At 43.1% G+C, this 23,593-nt stretch overlaps 1 protein-coding gene, 1 long non-coding RNA gene and 1 other non-coding gene across 4 annotated transcripts in view; 2 read left to right on the top strand and 1 right to left on the bottom strand.

Moving 5' to 3' along the window:
• Positions 1-4,189: 4,189 nt before the first annotated feature.
• LOC128054509 (uncharacterized) lies at positions 4,190-5,723 on the top strand. Its single transcript, XR_008200006.1, has 3 exons — positions 4,190-4,671; positions 5,110-5,185; positions 5,568-5,723. It is a non-coding gene; the product is annotated as an uncharacterized LOC128054509 (long non-coding RNA).
• LOC128054898 (small nucleolar RNA SNORA13) lies at positions 4,892-5,028 on the top strand. The gene has a single exon (XR_008200045.1). It is a non-coding gene; the product is annotated as a small nucleolar RNA SNORA13 (small nucleolar RNA).
• Positions 5,724-7,278: 1,555 nt separating the features above from the next.
• The window catches only part of EPB41L4A (erythrocyte membrane protein band 4.1 like 4A), a 287,116-nt gene continuing 270,801 nt past the window's right edge, over positions 7,279-23,593 (bottom strand). For both annotated transcript variants that reach the window (XM_052646727.1, XM_052646729.1), the window contains 5 exons: positions 16,664-16,711; positions 15,468-15,536; positions 14,863-14,973; positions 13,243-13,324; positions 7,279-7,673 (listed from right to left, as the gene is read on the bottom strand). In XM_052646727.1, the coding sequence (XP_052502687.1) occupies positions 7,545-7,673; positions 13,243-13,324; positions 14,863-14,973; positions 15,468-15,536; positions 16,664-16,711 (439 nt within the window). In that variant the 3' untranslated portion in view covers positions 7,279-7,544. The remainder of the gene's footprint in view (positions 7,674-13,242; positions 13,325-14,862; positions 14,974-15,467; positions 15,537-16,663; positions 16,712-23,593) is intronic.

Below are 23,593 nucleotides of genomic sequence, written 5' to 3'. Positions count from 1 at the left end.
TACATGTCCCAGTCTGGGCATGCACACACACACACACACACACACACACAGAGTATAAGTAGAAAGGAAAAACACTTCCATAGATAATATGATTGTTTAAAGAGAAAATCCAAGAAAATTACAAATGATTTTAAATTGAGTATTCAAATTATTTAATATCTATTGGATTTTATATCAGATCCCTAACTCCCAACATAAAGAAAATGTCAATCCTATGGATTAAGCACTTCACAATGAAATGTGCATAGCTTATCTGCAAAATTTTACTGTGCTCCTGATGAGAAAATTGAAGCAGGACGAGGAGCAGGGGAAGAAAAACAGCCCACTTCTCCCTCTCCACCCTTACAGGGTTTATTAGTTTTCTTTTGCCACCGTAACAAATTAACACAAATTTAGCAGCTTCAAACAATACAAATTTATTATCACAGCTCTGTAGGTAGGAAGTCTGGCATGAGTTTCAGTGGACTAAAATCAAGGCATCAGCACGGCTGTGTTCTTTTCTGGAGACTCCAGGGGAGAATCTGCTTTCATGCGCACACGGGTGGCTGGCAGATTCGGTGCACACAGCTGTAGACAGGAAGTCCGTGTTTGCTGGCTGTCAGATGAGGGCCATCCCCAGATTCTAGATGCTGGCCATCCAAACATCTTCCTCCTCCATCTTCAAAGCTAGCAACAGAAGGTTGAGTCCTTCTCCTGACTTCTCTTCTGCCACATCTCTCTGACTTTTTCTCTGCATTTTTTATCTCCTCATTGCACGATCCCTCATATTAATCACATCTGCAAAGCCCCCTTTTTACTACATAATGGAACATATTCACGGGCTCTGGGAATTAGGATGTGGACACCTTTGAGGGACCATTATTCTGCCTACCAATCAGAACAAGGAAACTGGGTTTGTTCCACGCTTGCATTAACACTGTAGGTAGCTTGTACATCTTTCCATAATGCCTCCACTCCAACAGCACAGGAAATACTCCCTCTCTTTTTCTCACGTCCTTTCTGCTTGTGTTGGCTGAATTATCAGGCTTTCCTTCCTAGGCAATGTGAGGTCGAAGCAGACGGGGAAGATGAAGAATTTAGAGTTAATTTCCTGACACTAACATTAATCCAGTAATTGAAACAAATGCCTTCTATTCTTGAACTATCCAGTTTAGGGATGATTTACAAGGGGCGGATGAGAAAGAATGAGGTGGGAAGAAAATGTCAAGACATTAAAAGAAAAATAGCAGCATAGTACCCGCCTTCCTTAAGACGTCAACCCAAGAAGTTTCCATACTTGGGATGGCAGTAAACAAGGAGAGTACAGCTCATCAGAGTCATTAATTGGGTGTCACTATGTACTGTACAGCGTAAACTGATTCAACAAACCTTGCTTAAATCTTTAATCTACGTGGTCCATAGCAAACTCTGGGACACAGTGAAGGACAGGGATGCCGGGCATGCTGCAGCCCATGGGCTGCAGAGTAGGACACGACTTACGACTGAACAACAACAACGTGGCACGTGGGCTTCCCAGGTGGTGCAGTGGTCAGGAGTCTGCCTGCCAGTGCAGGAGACACAAGAGATGTGGGTTCAATCCCTGAGTCAGGAGGATCCCGTTGAGGAGGAAATGGCAACCCGCTCCAGAATTCGTGCCTGGACAGTTTCATAGACAGAGGAGCCTGGTGAGCTACAGTCCACAGGATCACAAAGAGCGGACATGACTGAGCAATGGAGCAGGCACCCATGCACTCATGTGGTACCCAAGTAAAGGTATTATCCTATAAAACAGAACCCTGGGCTTAGAGAGGTGTCATTTACCCAAAAGCACAAAAGTCAAAGCAAGAAAGAAAGTCAAGTCGCTTAGTTGTGTCTGACTCTTTGCAACCCCACGGACTGTAGCCTGCCAGACTCCTCCGTCCATGGGATTTTCCAGGCAAGAATACTGGAGTGGGATTTCTTCCTCCAGGGAAGCTTCCTGACTCAGGGGTTGAACCTGGGTCTCCCTCTACTGCAGGTAGACTCTTCAACGTCCGCCCACCGGGGAAGCCAAAGGTCAAAGAGCTGGAACTTGGGTCGGCTGGCTCCTCCAGCCAAAGGAAATATCCTCTCACTGACTTTCCCGAGCAAGAAGGCAAGATTGAAAGTTACCATAATCCCCAAACTGTACCCTTCAGAGTCTTCAAATAACACTCTTTGAGGAGACCTTCTCTTTCTCCAACCTTTCTCTCCCCAGATGTTCCAGAGACTTCCTCATGAAGGTCTTAGATTTATTTACCTTTTCATGGTCATTACACATTTACTTCTGTATGGTCCCTGCCCCTGTTGTCCCAGTGGTGATGTTGTCGTTCAGGCTAGTCTTTGTGGGATGACCACTGGACTACAGGCATTAAATTATCCGTTTCTTTTCTTCTTCCTTCCTTTCCTTCTTCTCTTTCCTCTTTCTGTTTCTTTTCTCTTCCCTCGCTTCTCTCTTCCCTCTTTCCCTTTCATTCCTTCCTTCCTTCGCTCCCTCCGCTCTCTCTTTCTTCCTGCAATAAGCTTCAAAGAAACAAAGGAAGGTGCTGGGCTGAAGTCTCTGGTGCTTCTCTACTAGAACTCGGAGGTGCAAGGAAACCACACAGTCCAAATTGCTACAGGCTTCATCCCTCCCATGTTATGGCCATCAGCAAGAAACCAATGAACCACCTCTACTTTCTTTCAGTGCTAAAAATCAATTTTAAAATTTCAGCATAAAATCCCAACACCTTACCACAGATAAAAGCCCTGTATGATTCGTCCCTGCCTGTCTCTGCCGCTGCATCTGATGTCAGCCTGCACTTCTCCCACGGCTCTAGCCACGCTGACCAGGGCCTGCTTCTGAGTGCCAGAAACGTGACTCGTCTGAATTGAAATGTACTAGAAATAAATACACTGGATTTCGAAGACTTCATAGGAATAAAAGAATGCAATGTATATCATTAATAATTGTATAGTAACTACATGTTTAAATGATAATACTTAGCACAGGTTGCAACTCTGAATTTAACTTCTTCCTTTTTTTTTTAACTTAAAAAAGGTTTTATTGAGATATAATTGACATCATACAATGCACCCATTTAAAGTATGTGATTCAATGGTTTTTAGACATATTCACAGATACATGCAACCATCACCATTTAGAACATTTTCATCTCAAAAAGAAACCCCATATCTTTAAGCTGTCACCTCCCTAGCCATCCATTCCCAGCCCCTCAGTTCTATGCTGCTGCTGCTAAGTCGTATCAGTCGTGTCCGACTCTGTGCGACCCTGTAGACGGCAGCCCACCAGGCTCCTCTGTCCCTGGGATTCTCCAGGCAAGAATATTGGAGTGGGGCGCCATTTCCTTCTCCAATGCATGCATGCACGCATGCTAGGTCGCATCAGTCGTGTCCGACTCTGTGCGACCCCATAGACGGCAGCCCACCAGGCTCCTCTGTCCCTGGGATTCTCTAGGCAAGAATACTGGAGTGGGGTGCCATTTCCTTCTCCTAACTTGTTCCTTTTAACGTGCATTTCTAAGATTTAAGACATTCGTGGTTTGCACTCGATTCCTACCGGACTGCGAGGCTCTATGACATTTTCGCCTCCTTTGTTTCCGTCTGGGCACTTAACACTGATGAACTTACGGGGCGCACGTTACCTGTTTCGTGTCTTTCTCACAGAAACAGAATGTAAGACAGGAATTCTGTCTCATTCACACCTGGTTCTCAGGCATTTAGAATAGAGCGTGAAGCACAGTATATATGCAATAAATATTTCTGGAATTCATGACCTTACTCTTCCTCAGCTGGAGACGGTGAGCTCTGCCTCTCCTCCTCAGAACACGGAGTCTCCGGCCCTCTGGACTGCACCCGCAGCTCAGCGCTGACCGTGTGCTCTCGACACTGGGAGGAGGGGTGGTTGAGGATCCACACTGGGAAAGAACTGCCCTCCCGCAGAAAGAGCTGCTCGCTGGGCTCCCCCGGCGGGCGCCCGGGCTGAGCAGCCGCGCCCCTCACCACTCTGCCCGTGCCGCCCCGCCCCTCTGCCAATCACTGGGCAATTCGCCCTCCGGCCACACGGCGGCGTCTGGCGAGGGCGCGGGTGTCGATGGTGCGGTCCGTCCTCCCCGCACCCCTCTAGCAGTGGGCCCTTCCAGTCGTAGAAAAGCATTGTGGGACGGCGGCGCGTCCTTTCTGGCCTCGGCTCGCGGTGGGGTGTGCTTAGCTCGAGGTTCGGATGGCTCGCGTCGTCCCGCAGCCAGCCCTCGGAGGGCCCGGGCGCCGGGCAGGGCCCTGCGGCCTCCCCGAGTCTTGGGAGGCTGCTGCCGCGAGCGGGCCGGGCAGGATGCTCCCGGCACCTGAACGCGTGGAGGGCAGCGGCCTGCTTTGGCCTCCGCCACGTTGTCGTTGAGACCTCAGGAGGCTCCAAGCGGCCCCGAGTCTGCTTTTCCATGCCAGGAGACGGGGCGATGGGGGTGGGGGCTTTTGAGTTCATCGACTGTGTGTCAGGGAATATCCAATGAGGGGATTTTGTGCGTGTGAAAGGGAAAGGCTTCATCGTGTAACAGCACGTATGCCGACCATGTGGTGTGAAATCGGGTCAACGCGAGAGTGTCATTTCAGGTGTAGATCCTGATAACTATGTCATGGTGCAGAATTTGGCGGAAATGAGCATCACCATCCTTGCAGGTGAGTTTTCATGTTCTTACAGAAAGGATCAGTTGCCTCGAGATTTTAATATTTTAGCCATCTAGTAGAGTAATTAAGCGTTCCTTACCCAGTTGGATTCTGAGTCGTAGAAGAAAATGTACAACTGGGCTTAGTTGCCCTCAGAACAGTGAATCTCGGCCCGTTTGTCTTAGGGTTAGCACCTCGGCGCCACGCAGCTTTCCTTATGCGGTTTTCTTACCGCCTTTGTGTTGCCCATTCACTTTTGGAAACTAGTGGATGTGGTGTCAAAAAAGGCGTACACAAAACACTTTCGCAGCTTTTTTTCCTGCCCTTGTGTTTGATGTCTTGGGTGTAGGAGCTGCCTAAGTAACATACACTCATAGTATTTACACATGTAGTTTTGATTCTGCAAAGTTAAGTGTACCTTTCTCTTAACCGGTTTTAATTTTTGTTCAGGTGAAAGATGGACGCTGAAGCATAGACTGCTGCCAACTGAATACTTAACTATCTGGAAGCGTGAAGATGACCTAAGGTAGGGTGATAGTTTTGAATTATTGATAGTTGTCATAACAGCAGTTAACAGTAATGTGAATTTTATCTTTCTAGATGGGGGTCCTTCTCTGGTGGGTATTAGTTTATAATTGTTACTAGTTCATTAATATTAGTACTGCTGTAAACAGATTGTTGACTGCAAATGGGATACCCTCATCCCATTTATCATGAAATCTTCACATGATTTTATGCGTAGTAGCTAAAATTTTAAAAACCACTTGGCCAGCTCTCAAGCATGTTTTCTGTTGATGTATGAAGTCCAGAAGTGCATGACTTAATCCAGGAAAGAAGCATGTACTGAGTTTATAAGTCTTGAAGTAAATGTTCACTTGTCAAATTGAGCACCTTATTTTTTCTTTTAGGCTGTCCTTGGTGAGGAATTTGACAACTTGATCTTCAGGAGCTGCTTAGAGTATTTAAAATTTCCAGGATTGTTTAAAAAAAAAAGTGCTTTTGGACAGCCCATAAATGTACATATAAAACAGTGGGACTGTAAATAAAATAATGTGTTTCTTGGAGGTTTGTGTCTTATGATTTAACTGCTAGAACATAGCATTCTTTCACTGAAAGATCAAAAGGGGGCAGATCACTTAAGGCTCTGTTTAAAGCAAGGGAAAGCCATGATGGAAATGTACATTTGCAAGAAAAGCAGTGCCGTGGGCCAACTGGAGGCTACTACTGTATGCCATATTCTGTCTGTGCCAGAGCTGACCACCTTGGAGAAGGGTGGTGGTAAAGTTAGGAAAGAGAGAGAGTTAAAACTATAGCAGCCAGGAGTTAGTAATGAAGGATATGTCCGTAATGATGATGGTAATGATTGCTGGGTGTGCAGTCTTGTACATTCACAAGATGAGCTAGGGGAGCAGCTTTTTGAGCTAGTCTATTTGAATTGCCTTAGAAATCTAAGTGACTCCTTGATACTACACTGGTCTGTAGTCTGAAAGAAAGTGAAAGTCGCTCACTTGTGTCCAACTCTTTGTGACCCCATGGCCTATACAGTTCATGAAATTCTCCAGGCCAGAATATTGGAGTGAGTAGCCTTTCCCTTCTCCAGCAGATCTTCCCAACCCAGGAGTCAAACTTGGGTCTCCCGCATTGTAGGCAGACTGAGCCACGAGGGAAGTCTGTAGTCTAAGCTATGTGAATAAAACTTGGCCACGGGAATAAGTGTGGTCCATGAGGGTCTAGATTTTAGAGACTCAATTACTGATGTAGAATAGGGGGAGCTGGAAAGGACAGAATGGCAGGAGCAGTGAGAAATGCATTAAAGTAAAAAACACTGCAGGATAGCTTGAAAGTTAACCTTGTGATTTGGTGACATGAAAGTCATGTCTGAGGTCTGCTTTAGTGGAACAGTGGGGAAGAATCCATATTTGAGATGGTTGGAGATAGCACATTAGGAGATCAGTTGAGCACACTGGTAACTGGAGAAGGGTCTGGTTGTGAGATTTGGCTGTCTTTACTAGCTGACAGGAAGAGGTTGAATACATAAGGCCGCAGGGATGAGAAGGCGGAGGGAGCTGGGCTCCAGGGCATGTCAGGTAGAGGGACAGGAGAAAAGGAAGGACATGGGTTGATGGCAGCCATGACGAGGTCTGTCTTTTGTATCAGGGGAAGATGAAAGATCCTGTAGGAACATGTCTTCCCTGTAGACTGCAGTCATCTGCCAAGAGAAAGGTCTGAAATAGTGTTTTGGAAGAGTTAGCCAGGCAGACCTTTCAGGTTGAAGGTCATGAATTTATAAGCTGAGGTCAAGTGAAATCCGCACGTAACTTCTGACAGCACCAGACAAGGACACTAGAAATTAAAAGCAGCACTTTTTTTTTTAACATTTGCAAATAGCCAATGAAACTTAATGCCACAAAATACAGTATTACAAAGAACATTAATGTGAATAAAAGTATCTGCAGTGTGAAAGTGATCTCTAAGTCACGCATTTGTGCACAGGCAGAGATCTACCTAGAGCAGGGAAGAATCTTTTCATTCCCCTTAGTGCACTGCTGCATAGCTACCTGGCCACAGTCCAGGCTTCCAGAACTTTGATCTGAAGCCTCTGGTCTTGATGGTGGCAGACAAGATGCTTGGGAGTTTCCAGGAAGGTAAACATGGCATCAAATGAAAAAGGTTTTATAAGACTACTATCTTTCCAGTTACCAAATAAAAAGGCCCTTAGGCACAAATATACTGTAATTAAACCTTTAAAAGACGCAATAGACTCCATTATTTTCTTCTGAAGAAACATTTCTGCAGGTCCAAGGTATTTCAATAATTATAATTCACAGTTTCAAAGTAAAGGTGGCACACATACCCTCCCCACCCCCATCCCAAGCCCAGTGGGATTAAGTCTCTATCTTGAGGCGTGAAGCTTGGATAGTTTTTATTGTTTTTGCTGTGTGTTTTCCAGGCATATTGCTTGTAGATGTCTGAGATTTTTCTTCAATCAGGCTATCTTTAGACCCGTTTCTTCTCTGGAAAACAATATTTGAAAAAAGAGTAAGATTCAGAGAAGAAACTACAGCCAAGTAAATTTAATTAACACATTAGAAATAACTAAGTCATCAAGTTATATTTAGGAAAAGTGTGTGATACCAGGCTGTACCAATATTCCCTTTATTTAAATAATTAGGATAAATGTGTTTAAATCTTAAAAAGTTATCTGTGCGTAACAAATTTTGTTCAAGAAAGTTAGTAATAAATCTCAATCCATTTCCCCCAATTAAGTGTCTTTTCTACTGAGAGGCTAACCCAGCCTCTCAGGCCTCTCTTCAGAGGAGGGGCAGAGAGATGAAGAGAAAGGGGAGTTTGGGATAATTTTTAATCTTCCCTGATTATATTTTCAGTAGTCACTGAAGAAACTCCTCCAACACAATGCCCTGGGTGTCCTCATCCCTGAGGGCTGGAGCTCCCTGGCGGCTGGGGCGGGGGGCCCCTCACGGAGAAGCGGGAGTGAGGACCGGGGCCTGAGCGCCACACCCAGGGCTGCGGCTTGAGGCTCGCGTGCGCCTCCCACAGCCGCGGGGAGGCCACAGCGCCCCCTGCCTAACAAGCCTGCCTACTCGTGCCTTCTGGGCAGCTGCTGCTGCTACGTCGCCTCAGTCGTGTCCGACTCTGTGTGACCCCATAGACGGCAGCCCACCAGGCTCCCCTGTCCCTGGGATTCTCCAGGCAAGAACGCTGGAGTGGGTTGCCATTTCCTTCTCCAGTGGGTGAAAGGGAAAAGTGAAAGTGAAGTCGCTCGGTTGTGTCCGACCCTTCGGGACCCCATGGACTGCAGGCCACCAGGCTCCTCCATCCATGGGATTTTCCAGGCAAGAGTACTGGAGTGGGGTGCCATTGCCTTATAGATGGCCTAAGCTGTCAGTAGATCTGCGCTAAACAAGCATAGTTACTTCCCCAAAAGTATCTCCCCACACATAATGAGCTACACTCCAGAATTCTATTATTCTGGGATTCCTCTGGACTGAAGCCACCCTCTAAAAAAGTTGTCTTTTATCTGTTGCGGGACTGGCTTAATTTTACTCATATTCAAAGAAGCACTGATGGAATGATTTTGCTGAGCATAGGGAGTACAAATCAAGCTAATTTTGGAGTCAAACACCTGTTTGGGATAGCAGATTTTTAGATAACCAGAGGGGTAGGAGGAGGACACCCGAGCATGAGTCAGGGCAAGGAATATAGCGTTAAGACAGCAGAAGAATCACTACCGTTTAAGTTTGTTAGGCGTTGAACCTCTCTCTTCTGCCTGCAAACCTTAAGGGAAATGAATCAAAGTTCCAAATCCATCCCACTTTAACCAGCCTTCATAAAAAGTGAGATGAGATGTAGGCAGGCCAGGACACTGGCAGAACTCTGGCATCATCGTGGAACTTAGGAAATGCAACTTTCCCACTTCCCCATGTCACTTGCATCCTTTGTCCACATGGCGACCAGGTCAGCAGTTTCCTTTTGGCACAAAGAATGATACAGAACGAAATCCAAACACACTCTTTTCCCACGGCATCTAAGGCTCTGTGTTATCTGCCCTCCTTCCCCTTCACTGTGCTCAGACCTCAAACACCCAGGCCCTTCCCAGCCTCAGCATTTTTTTTACCATGCTCTTCCTTCTGCTTCCATCAGCCTTCCATGAGTACTCACATGGTTGGCTCCTTCTCACCTGCGAGTTTCAATTTTCCAGGTTACTTTCTGAGATGGCCATATCTATCTAAAGTGAAGTCACCTGTCTATTTTCTAACTCAGACCTTTGTTTCTTCATAATGCTTACCTAGTTTTTGGTTTTGTTTCACCTGTTTACTGTTATGTGTCAAGGCCAAGAGTCACCATCTTCTATCAAGGGCAAGGTCATAGACTCCGCCTGTCTCTGGTGCATACTGTTTTTCCCTCCCTGCAAACAACCCTTTAAAAACAAAAGCAATTAGCTCCTGGACTGCATAGAAGCAGCTGCTACTGCTAAGTCGCTTCAGTTGCAGCCCATCAGGGTCCCCCGTCCCTGGGATTCTCCAGGCAAGAACACTGGAGTGGGTTGCCATTTCCTTCTCCAATGCATGAAAGTGAAAGTGAAGTTCTAAGTCGTGCCCGACTCTTAGCGACCCCATGGACTGCAGCCTACCAGGCTCCTCCGTCCGTGGGATTTTCCAGGCAAGAGTACTGGAGTGGGGTGCCATTGCCAGCTGCAAACTAAATTTATGCTATGGGCTGTAGTTTGCTGACTGCTCCAGTGAGTGCCTTGTCATTCCTTAGATGTGCTCCCTAGATACTTATTGAATTCAGTATCAAAGGTGTCCCAGAGACAACCTTAGATTCAGTGCCATTGATCAGAAGATGCATATGAGTTGTTCCTCTGTGCAGCAAAGTGATAGCTATTCTTTCAACATTTCCTGTAAGTTTCTTGAGATTCCTAAGTGGTGACTGGGGGCTTCCCTTATAGCTCAGTTGGTGAAGAATCCGCCTGTAATGCAGGAGACCCCGGTTCAATTCCTGGGTCAGGAAGATCCCCTGGAGAAGGGACAGGTTATCCATTTCAGTATTCTAGGGCTTCCCTGGTGGTCAGCTGGCGAAGAATCCGCCTGCAATGTGGGAGACCGGGGTCTGACTCCTGGGTTGGGAAGATCCCCTGGAGAAGGGAAAGGCTACCCACTCCAGTATTCTGGCCTGGAGAGTTCCATGGACTGTCTAGACCATGGGGTTGCAAAGAGTCAGACACGACTGAGTGACTTAGAGAGCCTAGTTGACAAAGCAGAAATACAATGAAATTCTCATTTGTATTGAAGCCAACTTAAATTTAAGACAAAAAAAAAAAAGCTCCGAAAAATAACAGTGCTTATTAATCCTCCTAGCAACCTCAAGAAGTAGTTATTATCCACATTCCAAAGAAATTTAGTTTAGAAGTTTAACAACGTTCAAAGCCACACAAGTGGTGTGTGGAGAAAAAAGAGACACCAGTGCAGGTCCTGTCTGAAGGTGAAGTCTAAACTACTAGTCATGAATGTCATTTTTTTTAATTGCTATTGACTTAAATTGTTTGGACAACCTATTAGCTCTCCCAGATTAATCAAAAATTATGCAGATTTTAGTGGAAGCTGTGGTTAACCACGCAGATCTCTATTCCAGACTGAGGCAGTCATTCCCCAGCAGCTTGAAGAGACAGCTGCCATACAGCTCAAAACTGAGCCCCACCCTGGGCTGAGGAGGCCACCTCATCCATTGTCAGGACCCCCTCCCAGGGCGCCCTTTATCCAGTCACTTGCTACATGGTGAGTGTTTAAGGTTCAGCCCCCTCATCTCCAGGTGGGAGGAATCAGAAGGGCCATCTTGGCTCCAGAACTCCCCATGGGACCATCTGATGCCTTTACTGGGGCTTGTACCACTCAGTTCAACTCTTGCCTATCTTTTATACCCCAACAAGTATTGATCCTAAAAGCACTTTGCAATTAACTTCCCGAATGCAAACCTCCATCACAGAATCTCTTCCTAGGGAACCTAACCTAAATTGGCACAGGCTTTTACTGTCCTTGCTCAGTTCAGTTCAATTCAATCACTCAGTCATCTCTGACTCTTTGCGACCCCATGGACTGCAGCACGCCAGGCTATCCTGTCCATCACCAACTCCCGGAGTTTACCCAAACTCATGTTCATCGAGTTGGTGATGCCACCCAACCATCTCATCCTCTGTTGTCCCCTTCTCCCACCTTCAATCTTTCCCACTCCAACACCACGGTTCAAAAGCATCAATTCTTCGGCACTCAGCTTTCGTTATAGTCCAACTCTCACATCCATACATGACTACTGGAAAAACCATACCTTTGACTAGACAGACCTTTACTGGCAAAGTAATGTCTCTGCTTTTTAACATGCTGTCTAGGTTGGTCATAGCTTTTCTTCCAAGGAGCAAGTGTCTTTTAATTTCATGACTGCAGTCACCATCTGCAGTGATTTTGGAGCCCAAAAAAATAAAGTCTCTCACTGTTTCCATTGTTTCCCCATCTATTTGCCATGAAGTGATGGGACCAGATGCCATGATCTTAGTTTTCTGAATGTGGAGTTTTAAGCCAACTTTTTCACTCTCACTTTCATCAAGAGGCTCTTTAGTCTTCTCTGCTTTCTGCCATAAGGGTGGTGTCATCTACATACCTGAGGTTATTGATATTTCTCCTGGCAATCTTGTTTCCAGCTTGTGCTTCCTCCAGCCCAGCGTTTCACATGATGTACTCTGCATATAAGTTAAATAAGCAGGGTGACAATATACAGCCTTGACGTACTCCTTTCCCTATCTGGAACCAGTCTTGTTCCATGTCCAGTTCTAACTGTTGCTTCTTGACAACAGATTTTTAGGAGGCAGGTCAGGTGGTCTGGTCAAAGACTTTGGCATATAAAATAAAGCAGAAGTCGATATTTTTCTGGAACTCTCTTGCTTTTTCGATGATCCAGCAAAAGTTGGCAATTTGATCTCTGGTTCCTCTGCCTTTTCTAAATTCAGCTTGAACATCTGGAAGTTCACGGTTCACATACTGTTGAAGTCTGGTCTGGATAATTTTGAGCATTACTTTACCTGTGTGTGAGATGAGTGCAACTGTGCAATAGTTTGAACATTCCTGGGCATTGCCTTTCTTTGGAGGTGGAATGAAAACTGACCTTTTCCAGTCCTGTGACCACTGCTGAGTTTTCCAAATTTGCTGGCATATTTGAATGCAACAGTTTAACAGCTTTGTCAGCATCAACAGAACACTGGTCCTTGCTCAAGTCATCAACAAAAATGAATCAAGTTAAGCACAGTGAATGACAGATACGCTGAAGTCAGGGTTCTTAGGTTGTCCATGAACTTCCTGAATCGTATGCTTATGTGCTTGAAATACACGCTTACACACATTTTTATGGGAAAAAGATAGTAGTTATAATTGCCTTTCAAAGGGATCCATGACCCAAACAATCCACTGCGAACAACAAGCTGATACTGATCCATTATAAACATCACAGATACAAATCTATCCAGTAAGCTTATATAGCCTCCATTTTTTTCTATCTTGTTAAATATACAGTGAGAGATGATGTCAAACACTTTGTTTGCTACAGTGTTCCTCTGGTATAGCTATCTAATTCAGCCGAGTGTTAAATTGATTTTGTTAAGGAAGCTAGATGCTTTGCAATGTCCTTGAATTCCTCTTTGACCACATTTTTAATACATCTCCAGAACAAGTGTAACTCTCCTTGACTGAGAAGACAGAAATAAAATGGGAATAAAACAGGACTTCAGTAATTCTGCCTGCTATCAGTTAACAACAGAACACGGGTCCCCTTATCCTTATTTCTTTGACTCAAAAAAAAAAACAAAAAAAATTACAATCTTTGTTTTCATTGGCTTTGCCCCAACTCTCACTTTAGAGTTTACACTACCTCTAGCTGTCACTTCGAACTTTCCAGGTTGTGCCTTGTCTTGACCACACACCCTTCCTTCCTTCTTCCACGTTTTATACATGCTATTTTTTTTAAACATGGAACCTCGTCATCAATACAATACCCACTTAAAACCTGATTATTTCCTACCTGATGAACTGTGGAACCACCAGAACCCTGAGCATCTGAAGAACGGGTCACAGGAAGTGGAGGTACAAGGTCAGTTTTTGAACTGCAGAGAGTGAATTTTAGAATTAATGACTGAGACAGTACCTAGAAGGACAATTTGAGTTGGAAAAAGGCTATAGCAAAATAAACAGGTTTTACATATCTTGCATTCCTTATAGTTACTACTACAGTGCTTTACACAGTGAGGCATTTAATAAATGTTTTTGAATTAAGTTCAATGGGTTAAGTAACTTACCTCAAATCACAGCAAATAAATAGAAAAACCAAGAATAAATTTTAAGTACTGTGATGTGTGTATAAATGGCTTTTTGATTTGTTCCTAAAGAAATACTTATTGGCCATGTATTCTTTTTCATTAAAAAAAAAAAAAAAAAAAAAAACAGCTGTGGAGCTATGGACAGCAATGTTCTATATTTTACAAGCAAACAAAAAATTAAACAAAAACCTAACCTATATCTCTCTCTGATGGGCTAGTCTATCCCCAATTTATTAATGTTTATTTTAGTTTTAAGCTTTAATTCTGAGTTTAATGGTTAACATTTCTACCCTGCAATATCAAGTACATGAATTTCCATGGGGCTCCCTGGTGGCTCGGTGGTAAAGAATCTGCTTGCAGTGCAGGAGACCCAGATTCAATCCCTGGGTTGGGAAGATCCCCTGGAGGAGGAAATGACAGCACACTCCATTATTCTTGCCTGGACAATTCCATGGACAGAGGAGCCTGACGGGCTACAGACCATGATCTCATAAAGAGTCAGACATGACTGAGTGACTAACACACAGACAGCACTTTCATAAATGGATGCATAATGACTTTGTTAACACATTCATTTAAAATATAGCACTTATTGTGTTAAGCTGAAATACAGATACTTTTCTCAAAAGAAACACTAAAGAACACAAAGAAACAAACTGCTGTGACACATAATATTTGCTATAGTAAAAGAAAAGATAAAATGCCATTGATTCAAAAAGAAACTGTTATGCCAGTTTCTCTCTAATATGGATGCATTTATTATTCAAAATAGAATAACTCGTGCATTTTTTCTGCCTTCTAAAAGCTTCAGTGCATAGCTTGGAAGGGCAATGCATGCGTGCTAAGTCACTTCATTCATGTGCGACTTTATGCGACCCTATGGACTGTAGCCCGCCAGGCTCTGCTGTCCATGGGGTTCTCCAGGCAAGAATACTGGAGTGGGTTCCCATGCCCTCCTCCAGGGAATCTTCCCGACCCAGGGATCAAACCTGTGTTTCTTATATCCCCTGCATTGGCAGGCAGGTTGTGTGTGTTTGTTTGTTTGACCACTAGAGCCAGCTGGGAAGCCCTTGGAAGGCCATAATTCAGTGTAATTATAGTCTGCGTCTGTGCTATCCAATATGGTTGCCACCAGCCACACATTGCTGCTTAAGTTTAAATTAATTAAAATTACAAATATTAGGTTTCTAGTTTCTAGGTCACATGAGCCACATTCCAAATACGCCATGTCCACAGACACAGAACATTCCTATCACTGCAGACAGTTCTGTGCTCTGCTCCCTGGAGCTGTGATGGTGACGGCGTACTCACGCCTGCCCACTTACTTCACTTCTGAGAGCACGGACCGCTCTCCATCTGAGCACTGGGACCTGCGATGCTGGCGGTGGCTTCTCGGTGAATGAGAATGCCGGATGCGGACTGGGTCACCTTGAGTCCTGAACAAGCAGACAAACCACGGAGACAAACACGCCAGAAGTCAGAATGGGACCGAGCTGGGGTTTTCTTTAATATTGTAACTGTGAAGGAATATAACTGAGAGTTTTAAAAACTTGATCTCTCTGAGCTTGGAAAGCCTAAATGGCTTTCATTTCACAAGTTAACAAAAGAAAACTACCTCCATCATAACATGCAAATAAAACTTTATCATACAGTTGACCCTTGACTAATGCTTGCTTAGGGATACCAACCCTGAGCGAAGTTGAAAATCCCGATACCCCTTTACAGTCTATAGCACAGAGAGTGACCTCAGTATAGAATGACAATAATTAATTATAATACACCCTTTTCTACTCCTTCCTCTATAGTTATTTTTACTTTCAGTTAAAATGTTAAGACAAAGCACTGAAAGGAACACCTCTGGAGAGTAAGAATGGATTACTCATTTACAAATATTAATAAAACTTTTTAAGAAAGGTTTTCAAAGACATACTCTATTTTAGTGTATGGAATCTCTTTTAATTGTTCTTCTGACAGTCCAGATGGATCCACAAGCTCCTTTCTAGAAGGGAATGAGCAAGAGAATGAAAGTTTTGACATAAATATGAACACCATTTACAGTTGGCAGGTGAGTTTTCACCTTTCTAATCTTGTCTCAGCTTTCTTTAAGAAAAAGAAAACCCTTCTTTTCTAAAGAAATCTGAGCGCCAAAGAATTGATGCTTTTCAACTGTGGTGCTGGAGAAGACTGGAGAGCCCCTTGGACTGCAAGGAGATAGTCCATCCTAAAGGAGATCAGTCCCGAGTGTTCACTGGAAGGACGGATGCTGAAGCTGAAACTCCAATACTTTGGTCACCTGATGCAAAGAACTGACTCACTGGAAAAGACCCTGATGCTGGGAAACACTGGAGGCAGGAGGAGAAGGGGACGACAGAGGATGAGATGTTTGGATGGCATCACCGACTCGATGGACATGAGTTTGAGTAGGATCCGGGAGTTGGTGATGAACAGGGAGGCCTGGCGTGCTGCGGTTCATGGAGTAGCAAAGAGTCAGACACAACCAAGCGACTGAGCTGAACTGAATCTTGTCTTATCACACAGTGTTAATACAACTAATAGAGATATAAGCCAGGAATGAAGAGTAAGAAAACTGGTGTCCATTTGGGACTTCCTTGACAGTGCTGGGAAGGGACTCTGCCTTCTAATGAAGGGGTATGGGTTCAATCCCTGGTCAGGGAACTAAGATTCCACATGCTGCAGCCAAAAACTAAAACATAGACATAAATAAAACTTAAAAAAAAAAAAATACTAGTATGTTTTTAAGGGGGAAATGGGAGGAAAACCTTTTCAGTAGCTCTTCTACCCTCTTGCAGTTTTTCTTTATTCAGGATACAGATGACTCGCCAGCATCTCCTATCTCCCTAAAAAGATCTGCTTCTCTCTCCTGTAGCAGATGTCTTTTCCTTGGTATTTATTTACACTGCGTTGGCCTCTCTGAGGCTCATTTACAGGCAAGGCTGACTGGCCTCAGGAGAGATGGTGGGGCTGCCTGCTGAGGCACCACCGCCGGGTGCCAGGCTCCACACAGTGACGGCAGTGAAGACCACCTCGCAGGCTTCAGCCCTAGGCTGCCTCTCTGTGTCCTTATAAGCGCCTTCAAGCCACATGAGTTTTAAAAACAGTACTCACTGGATATGCTTCCATAGCTCTTCTTTCGCTTGGATATCGGGACTTCTCCTATAAATAGAAAGAACAACACTCATCTCAGCACACATGCTTCATCCAATGAGCTAACCTCTAACTTCAGCAGAGCCACAATATTACCAGTTTCCAGACTGTGAAGTTCTTATCTGCCAGCTGATACCAGACAAGGAAAGGCTGAACAGGGAGAGCTAATGTGGGATGGTTAGCACAAAGATAGCAGACAATTTATCTGCTAGTCCACTTAAAAAAAGAGAAAAGACATAAAAATCAGCCACAACCAGGGCTCCATTTAACGAAGAGCTTAGCAGTAGCGGGGCAAATCTACAGTCTCCAGTGGTGGTTTTACAAAGAAGACTGATCTGAGGCTTCTGTTTCTGGTCCTTCTAACTACTTCTCAGTTAAATCAAAAGAATTAACCTTAATGTATTAATATGGAGAAGTCCCAATGCGAGCTGTGATCACGCAGTAGAAGCAACACCACAAGGGGAAGGAAAATGGTGGGGCAGCCAGGCTGGCAGACCGTGTGCCGCTGACTCGCTGTCCTTTCTTGCTGCATCTGACATTGCATTTCTGGGCGAAGACCTGGGTTCACAAGGACTGGAGCATGTCTGTGGCCCATACTGCCATCTTCCCATATGCCCGTCTCCACCCCGTCTATAGACTGTACAAACTTCTCCTCTAAGAACTACTTGAATAGAAACTGTACCACTATGTTTAACTTTCTAGAATGAGAAATTCAAAGCCAGCATTCAGGTGTTCGGGGTCCCCATAATAGCAGTGAGAACTAGAAATCTATGATCATAGCAACTGTTGCCACAGAATGATTTTTTTTCCCCTAGTGAGAAAACGATAAGCTTTCATCCAGTCCTTTCTAGAGAACCAAGTTCTAACAAAGGCCCAAAGAAAAGACCTAAACCCCAACAATTAAAATGCCTGCAGCTAAACAAAGCCACCGATATGCTCTCCTGTGGAATTTTAAATTTATAATCTGTATCAGCATTTCTGGGCTCAATATCACTTTCACCATATGATATTATCATCACTTTCATTTTTCTCAGTTAATAAGGGCACCACTGAGACATTCTGGTAGGTCTTTCTGGGCCCACAGAATATAATAAACAACTTTCTCACAACTGAATTGACTAAGTAGTTTTTTCCTTTGTAGAGAAAGAAAAAAAAAAAATCTAGACCTTTCAATCCACTCAAAAGGAGTCAAAACACAGAAGGTAAGGCAAACGGAATGCAGCCCTGGTCTCAGACAAATAAAATACGGTATTGTTAAAGGCAGAGTTTGCTATCAAAAAGAAAATTGTAAGCTTAAAAAACTTAAAATGCTTCTTTGGAAGAATCTCCTATATGGGATTTGCCTTTCCTACATGTGGCTGATATAGTTCACTAGACAATACATTAGCCCAGTCAACTGCACTGCCAGAGAGAAGGTACTAATATTGAAAAGCACTAAACTATTATTCTGTTTATATACAAAAAGATGAAAGATGGTTCCATTGTAATTATGCACCAGCATCTGATTCTCACAGGAAGTCACCCAAAATCCTCAGTATTACATAGCATCTAGGTTAGGAAGCGATTCTGCTGGGAATCACGCTTGTTTCAGGACGGTGCAGTGCTGAGGCTGTCTTAAGGGCAGGGTATGTTGCCCCCCCACTGCTGACACTGGGGTCAGATGTCATCCGTGGTTGCTGGGGGCTGTCTTGACCACTGTAGGATGATCAGTAGTACCTATGGACAGGGAGGCCTGGCGCGCTGCGGTCCATGGGGTTGCAAAGAGTTGGACACGACTGAGCGACTGGACTGGACTGAACAGCCTTGACACCTAGATGCCAGTAACACCTCCAGTGAGACAACCGAAAACATCTCCAGACTTCACCAAATGTCCTCTGGGAGGAAAGACTATCCCAGGGTAGAAACCACTGGTCAAAGGTATGATACGGTAGTACAACAGCCAAAGTCTGGTGACGGAAGGAAGAGGTCAAATGATCGTAAAGCTCCATTACGCGGGTGCTGAATAACGCTAGAGAGAATGACACTGAAACAGGGACTAGTTAAATCTTAGAAGAATGAAGGAAATGTCATAATTTGACAGCAGGAGGGAGGAGGGGAGGAGAATGACAAAATGAGGGGCAAGGAGGACACGTTCCCCAAGGCTGCCAACCCCAGGCCTAGTGGTAGATGTGAGCAAAATACAAACAGCTGATAACAACAGATATTCCTGAGTGTTGGAATTGCACCTAATTTTATTTTCTTATTTACATTTCCTATATTGTCTGATTTTTTTTCTTTTAGCCAAGAGAATTTCTTACCTTAATTATCAGAAAAGAAAAAAAATAAGGTTATTTTCATGTTTTATACTTATGGGTGATTCACATTGTTGTACAGCAGAAATCAACACAAAAATTGTAAAGCAATTATCCTCCAATTAAAAATTTAAAAATATTACTATTGGGGGGAGGAATAAATTAAGAGCTTGAGATTAATACATACATACTGCTATAAATAAAATAGACAAGGACCTGCTGCACAGCACAGGGAACTATATTCAGTGTCTTGTAACAACCTATAAGGGAAAAGAATCTGAAACAGCATACACATGTTACTGAATCACTTTGCTGTACACCTGAAACCAGCACAACACTGTAAATCAATGACACTTCAATTTTTTAAAAAGGTATTAATGCTGCAATTCCATAAGAAACGTCTTTCATTCACATCTCAGAAAAACTGGAAAAACGTTATCTTAAAAGAGGGCTCCCCCGGTGGCTCAGTGGGAAAGAATCCACTTGTAATGCAGGAGACTCAGGTTCTATCCCTGGGTTGGGAGGATCCCCTAGAGGAGGATATGACAACCTATTCCGGTATTCTTGCCTGGAAAATCATATGAATAGAGGAGCCTGGTGGGCTACAGTCCATCCATAGGGTCATAAAGAGTCAGACACAACTGAGCTACTGAGCACTTATCTTAAAAGAACATTAGTCCTTCCAGACATAAATACTGGTCCTAAAAGATTCAGAAATTTAGTCTACATGTTTAAATGCTATGGCACCATAACAGTCATGTATTTAACCAAACTGAGTTCTGAAATGCCAGCAGTTTCAAAAAAACATTAAGTCAGGGAAAAGTCCCAAAGCTAAAAGAAAAAAAATGCTAATTTCCTCCAATTGCTAGATAACCTGTGATTTAATAAATGTAAACACAGGTTACATGCTAATGAGAACTGTATAATTTTTATGCTGACATCTGCATGCATTTCATCAATAATTTAGGATGATCTCATGATGTGCAACTCAACATTGATTTGTGGATTCTGAAAGCTGTGGAATTTTAACAGCCATTTTTCTTAACTTAAAGACCCTTAATTATGCAGGTGTTTTACTTGAACTCACCAAATAAATTTCCAAGAAAATAGAACCATGAGTTTCCATAGGTACAACGTATATAAAACACATACATGCAGTCCAATATTAGCCCAATATTTTTGAAAAAACATCCCTCATACACACCTTATACCAATAACTCAAATTAATATTTACCTTTCAGAGAGATTTCTTTGATAAGACATCATAGAAATAATTTTTCTTTTTTCCATATAGTCTTCTTCTACATCCCCCCAACACTCTAATTATATTATCTAGAAAATAGTATAACATATAATAGGTGCTATATATTATAGTAGAGTGTTATTCACTCAGCTGTGTCTGACTCTCCGTGACCCCGTTATAACCCACCAGGATCCTCTGTCCATGGAATTCTCCAGGCAAGAATACTGGGGTGAGCTGCCATTCCCTTCTCCAGGGAGCCAGAGACTGAACCCGGCTCTCCCACACTGCAGGTGAATTCTTCACCATCTGAGCCACCAGGGAAGCCCATGTTACAGGAGATAATCTACTCTGTTTTGTTACTGTATTGTGCTGAAAAAATACATATGACAGCATTTGACTTATTTTTGTGATCACTGCCATAGAAGGAAATTTAGAGCTGAAAATGTGTTACTAAAACAATCAATTTTATAAAATATCTTTATTTTAAACATGCAGAGCACTTAACTCAGTAATTGCTTATCAAATTCCTGAGTGGTCAGAATAGGTATGATTATGCAGTGTCTTAAATCTTCTCCTCCTTCCCTCTCCCCCTCTTGGAATTAGAGAAAGATTAGAAAGCCACAGAGCCCAGAAACCTAGTTGCTGAAGATCACTCAGGAGTCACTTCCAGGGACTTCATGCTAAATCTTTATCTAAGGCATCAGACTTCTGTTTTGTGTTTAACTGGGAACATCATTCCACCCTGACAACCTCATCTTTCAGTTTCTCATAGAAGTAGTAAGACATTATTGCCACCAGAGGGAGCCTGAGCCTTCATGCACACACAAGTTGAACCTGTGAGAACTTACTGTTTCAACTTCTCTGTCTTTTCCAAATATCCCAGTGAATTAAAAAAATTCACCCATGTAGAAAAGAAATTTCATTTAAGTTTCCCAATGATATGTAATATCAATGTCTTGGCAATGAAGCTGAAAAATAAACTAGATAGGACCATTTCCACATTCAAGTAAATTATATCCAATCATATTTCAGTTCATGTGTTTTAAGAGAGAGGATTTTGTATTTTCTACAACTGTGTATCTCTGGTATTAAATAGTGAACACAATTTCCTAGTTTTTCATTGGAGATTTAAAAAAACAATGAGTGAATCATGTGTGAATGATGTATCATAACATTCTAAATCCTCAGTGGATACCTCCATATGGGCAATTGACGCACACGACCACAGGAATTCAAGAATAGGGGAGTAACTGACAGATATGCAATTTACTAAATATCTTAAATGCTAAATATATGTACAAACATTGATACATTTAAAGAACAATTTTAATTACTTTCTTCAGATGCTGCTCTACGTTTTCACTTAAAAGAAAAAACAAAAGCTGTAGTGGTTCCTGCTGCTGCTAAGTCGCTTCAGTCATGTCTGACTCTGTGCGACCCCAGAGACGGCAGCCCACCAGGCTCCCCCGTTCCTGGGATTCTCAAGGCAAGAACACTGGAGTGGGGTGCCATTTCCTTCTCCAATGCGTGAAAGGGAAAATTGTAAGTGAAGTTGCTCAGTCATGTCTGACTCTTAGCGACCCCATGGACTGCAGCCCACCAGGCTCCTCCGTCCATGGGATTTTCCAGGCAAGAGTACTGGAGTGAGGTGCCATTGCCTTCTCCGGTAGTGGTTCCTAGAGATTCCTAAATTCTCAAATTCTAGTTTTAATGTGAGTGACCTCAACCTGCTCTCTTTTCTCAGCTGTTCCCCATTTCAAGGGGAAAAAAATAAAGTAACTTATTTCTATGGATACACTGAGACCTGGAGAACTTACTAATTATAGTGATTGCAGTTGTGAGTATTTATGCTGTCACTTGACATGTATGATTTGACTTAATGTTCAGCAAAATCTCTTCAGGATGGTATCATCCATGCTGTATGCGTGACACTAAGAAGTTCATGGAGATGAGGTAATAAGCTAACATTCAGAGGCCCAGAATGCAGGCATAGGTCTGTTCTTAACAACAGCACCAATCAGATATTTTCTTAATTGTCAACAAACCTTGGGTTTTTGATGTCATGATCAAACGGAAGACAGAGCCCAGTTTGTCCTAAATAAAGTAATGAACAGTCTTGTAGAATTTTAACACTTCTATCTATCAGCCTACCTGACATTTCCATTTGTTTGCCAACTTGGTTTTTCAAACCTAATGAAACAGAAACCTTAACACTTCCCACAGATACCAGACCATCTCTCTCCACCTCATGGATGAAGTATGTAAAAAGGCATGGCTACTCACTTAATATGTCAACTCCAAAGTTCATCCACACTGTCTCTCACACTATGAACCCGTTAGCTCTCCTTCCAAAATGTGTATTCATCCACTTCACTTCCACTATCACAGTCTTTTCTGAGTTAAAACCACCTCACACTTGGACCACTGAAAAATTTTTTAAATTGCTCTTCCTGCTTCCTTTCCTTTTTCAATCTGCTTTTAACTCAGCAGCCAGAGCAACTTCTGAAAGAATTACTCTTCAAACTGCTTTTTTTTTTGTTAACTGTACTTTGGCCATATCAGCTATACAGTCAAATAATCAAGTTCAATTAGAAAGTCATGCCACAAACATTTGCTAAGTCTTTTTATGGTTTGTTTTAAAAACTAAATTCCAGAAAGGTATATATCATACTATTAACAGGATTCTCTCATACAATTGCATTGTTCTGAGATAACCCTCTCTCTGGTCTGATATTTTTATCATGTAAGTAAGATTTAAAAGAAAGTTTAAACTCCAAATATTAATAATTATAGGACCCATAAGTATCCTAAACACTCAATTTAAGTTATAGATGGTCAGACTAGATTTTAAAAAAAATTTTTAAGACAAATTACTACAATCTACAAAAGATCAAGAGATGGGCTTTAATCATAAACATATACTTAGGCCTAAAATAAGAGTCACTTCAGTCATGTCCGACTCTTTGTGAGACGTCTATGTGACCCTGTGACCCACAGCTTCTCTGTCTATGGGATTCTCCAGGCAAGAATCCTGGAGTGGGCTGCTGTTCCCTCCTCCAGGGGATCTTCCTGACCTGGGACTGAACCTTCGTCTCTTATGTCTCCTGCATGGGCAGGTGGGTTCTTTACCACTAGCGCCACGTGGCAAGCAGTAGCTCCGCTGGTAAAGAATCCGCCTGCAATGTGGGATACCTGGGTTTGATCCCTGGGTCAGGAGGATCCCCTGGTTAGAGAATGGTTACTGACTCCAGTATTCTTGCCTGGAGAATTCCATGGACAGAGGTTACAGTCCACAGGGTCACAAAGAGTTGGACACAACTGAGTGACTTTCACTTTCATATACCATGTAAAAAGTGA

This window comes from Budorcas taxicolor, chromosome 10, assembly GCF_023091745.1.
Source record: "Budorcas taxicolor isolate Tak-1 chromosome 10, Takin1.1, whole genome shotgun sequence".
Classification (NCBI taxonomy): domain Eukaryota; kingdom Metazoa; phylum Chordata; class Mammalia; order Artiodactyla; family Bovidae; genus Budorcas; species Budorcas taxicolor.
Note: the sequence above shows the minus strand (reverse complement) of the source record. Positions and strands in the feature narration are given on the sequence as shown.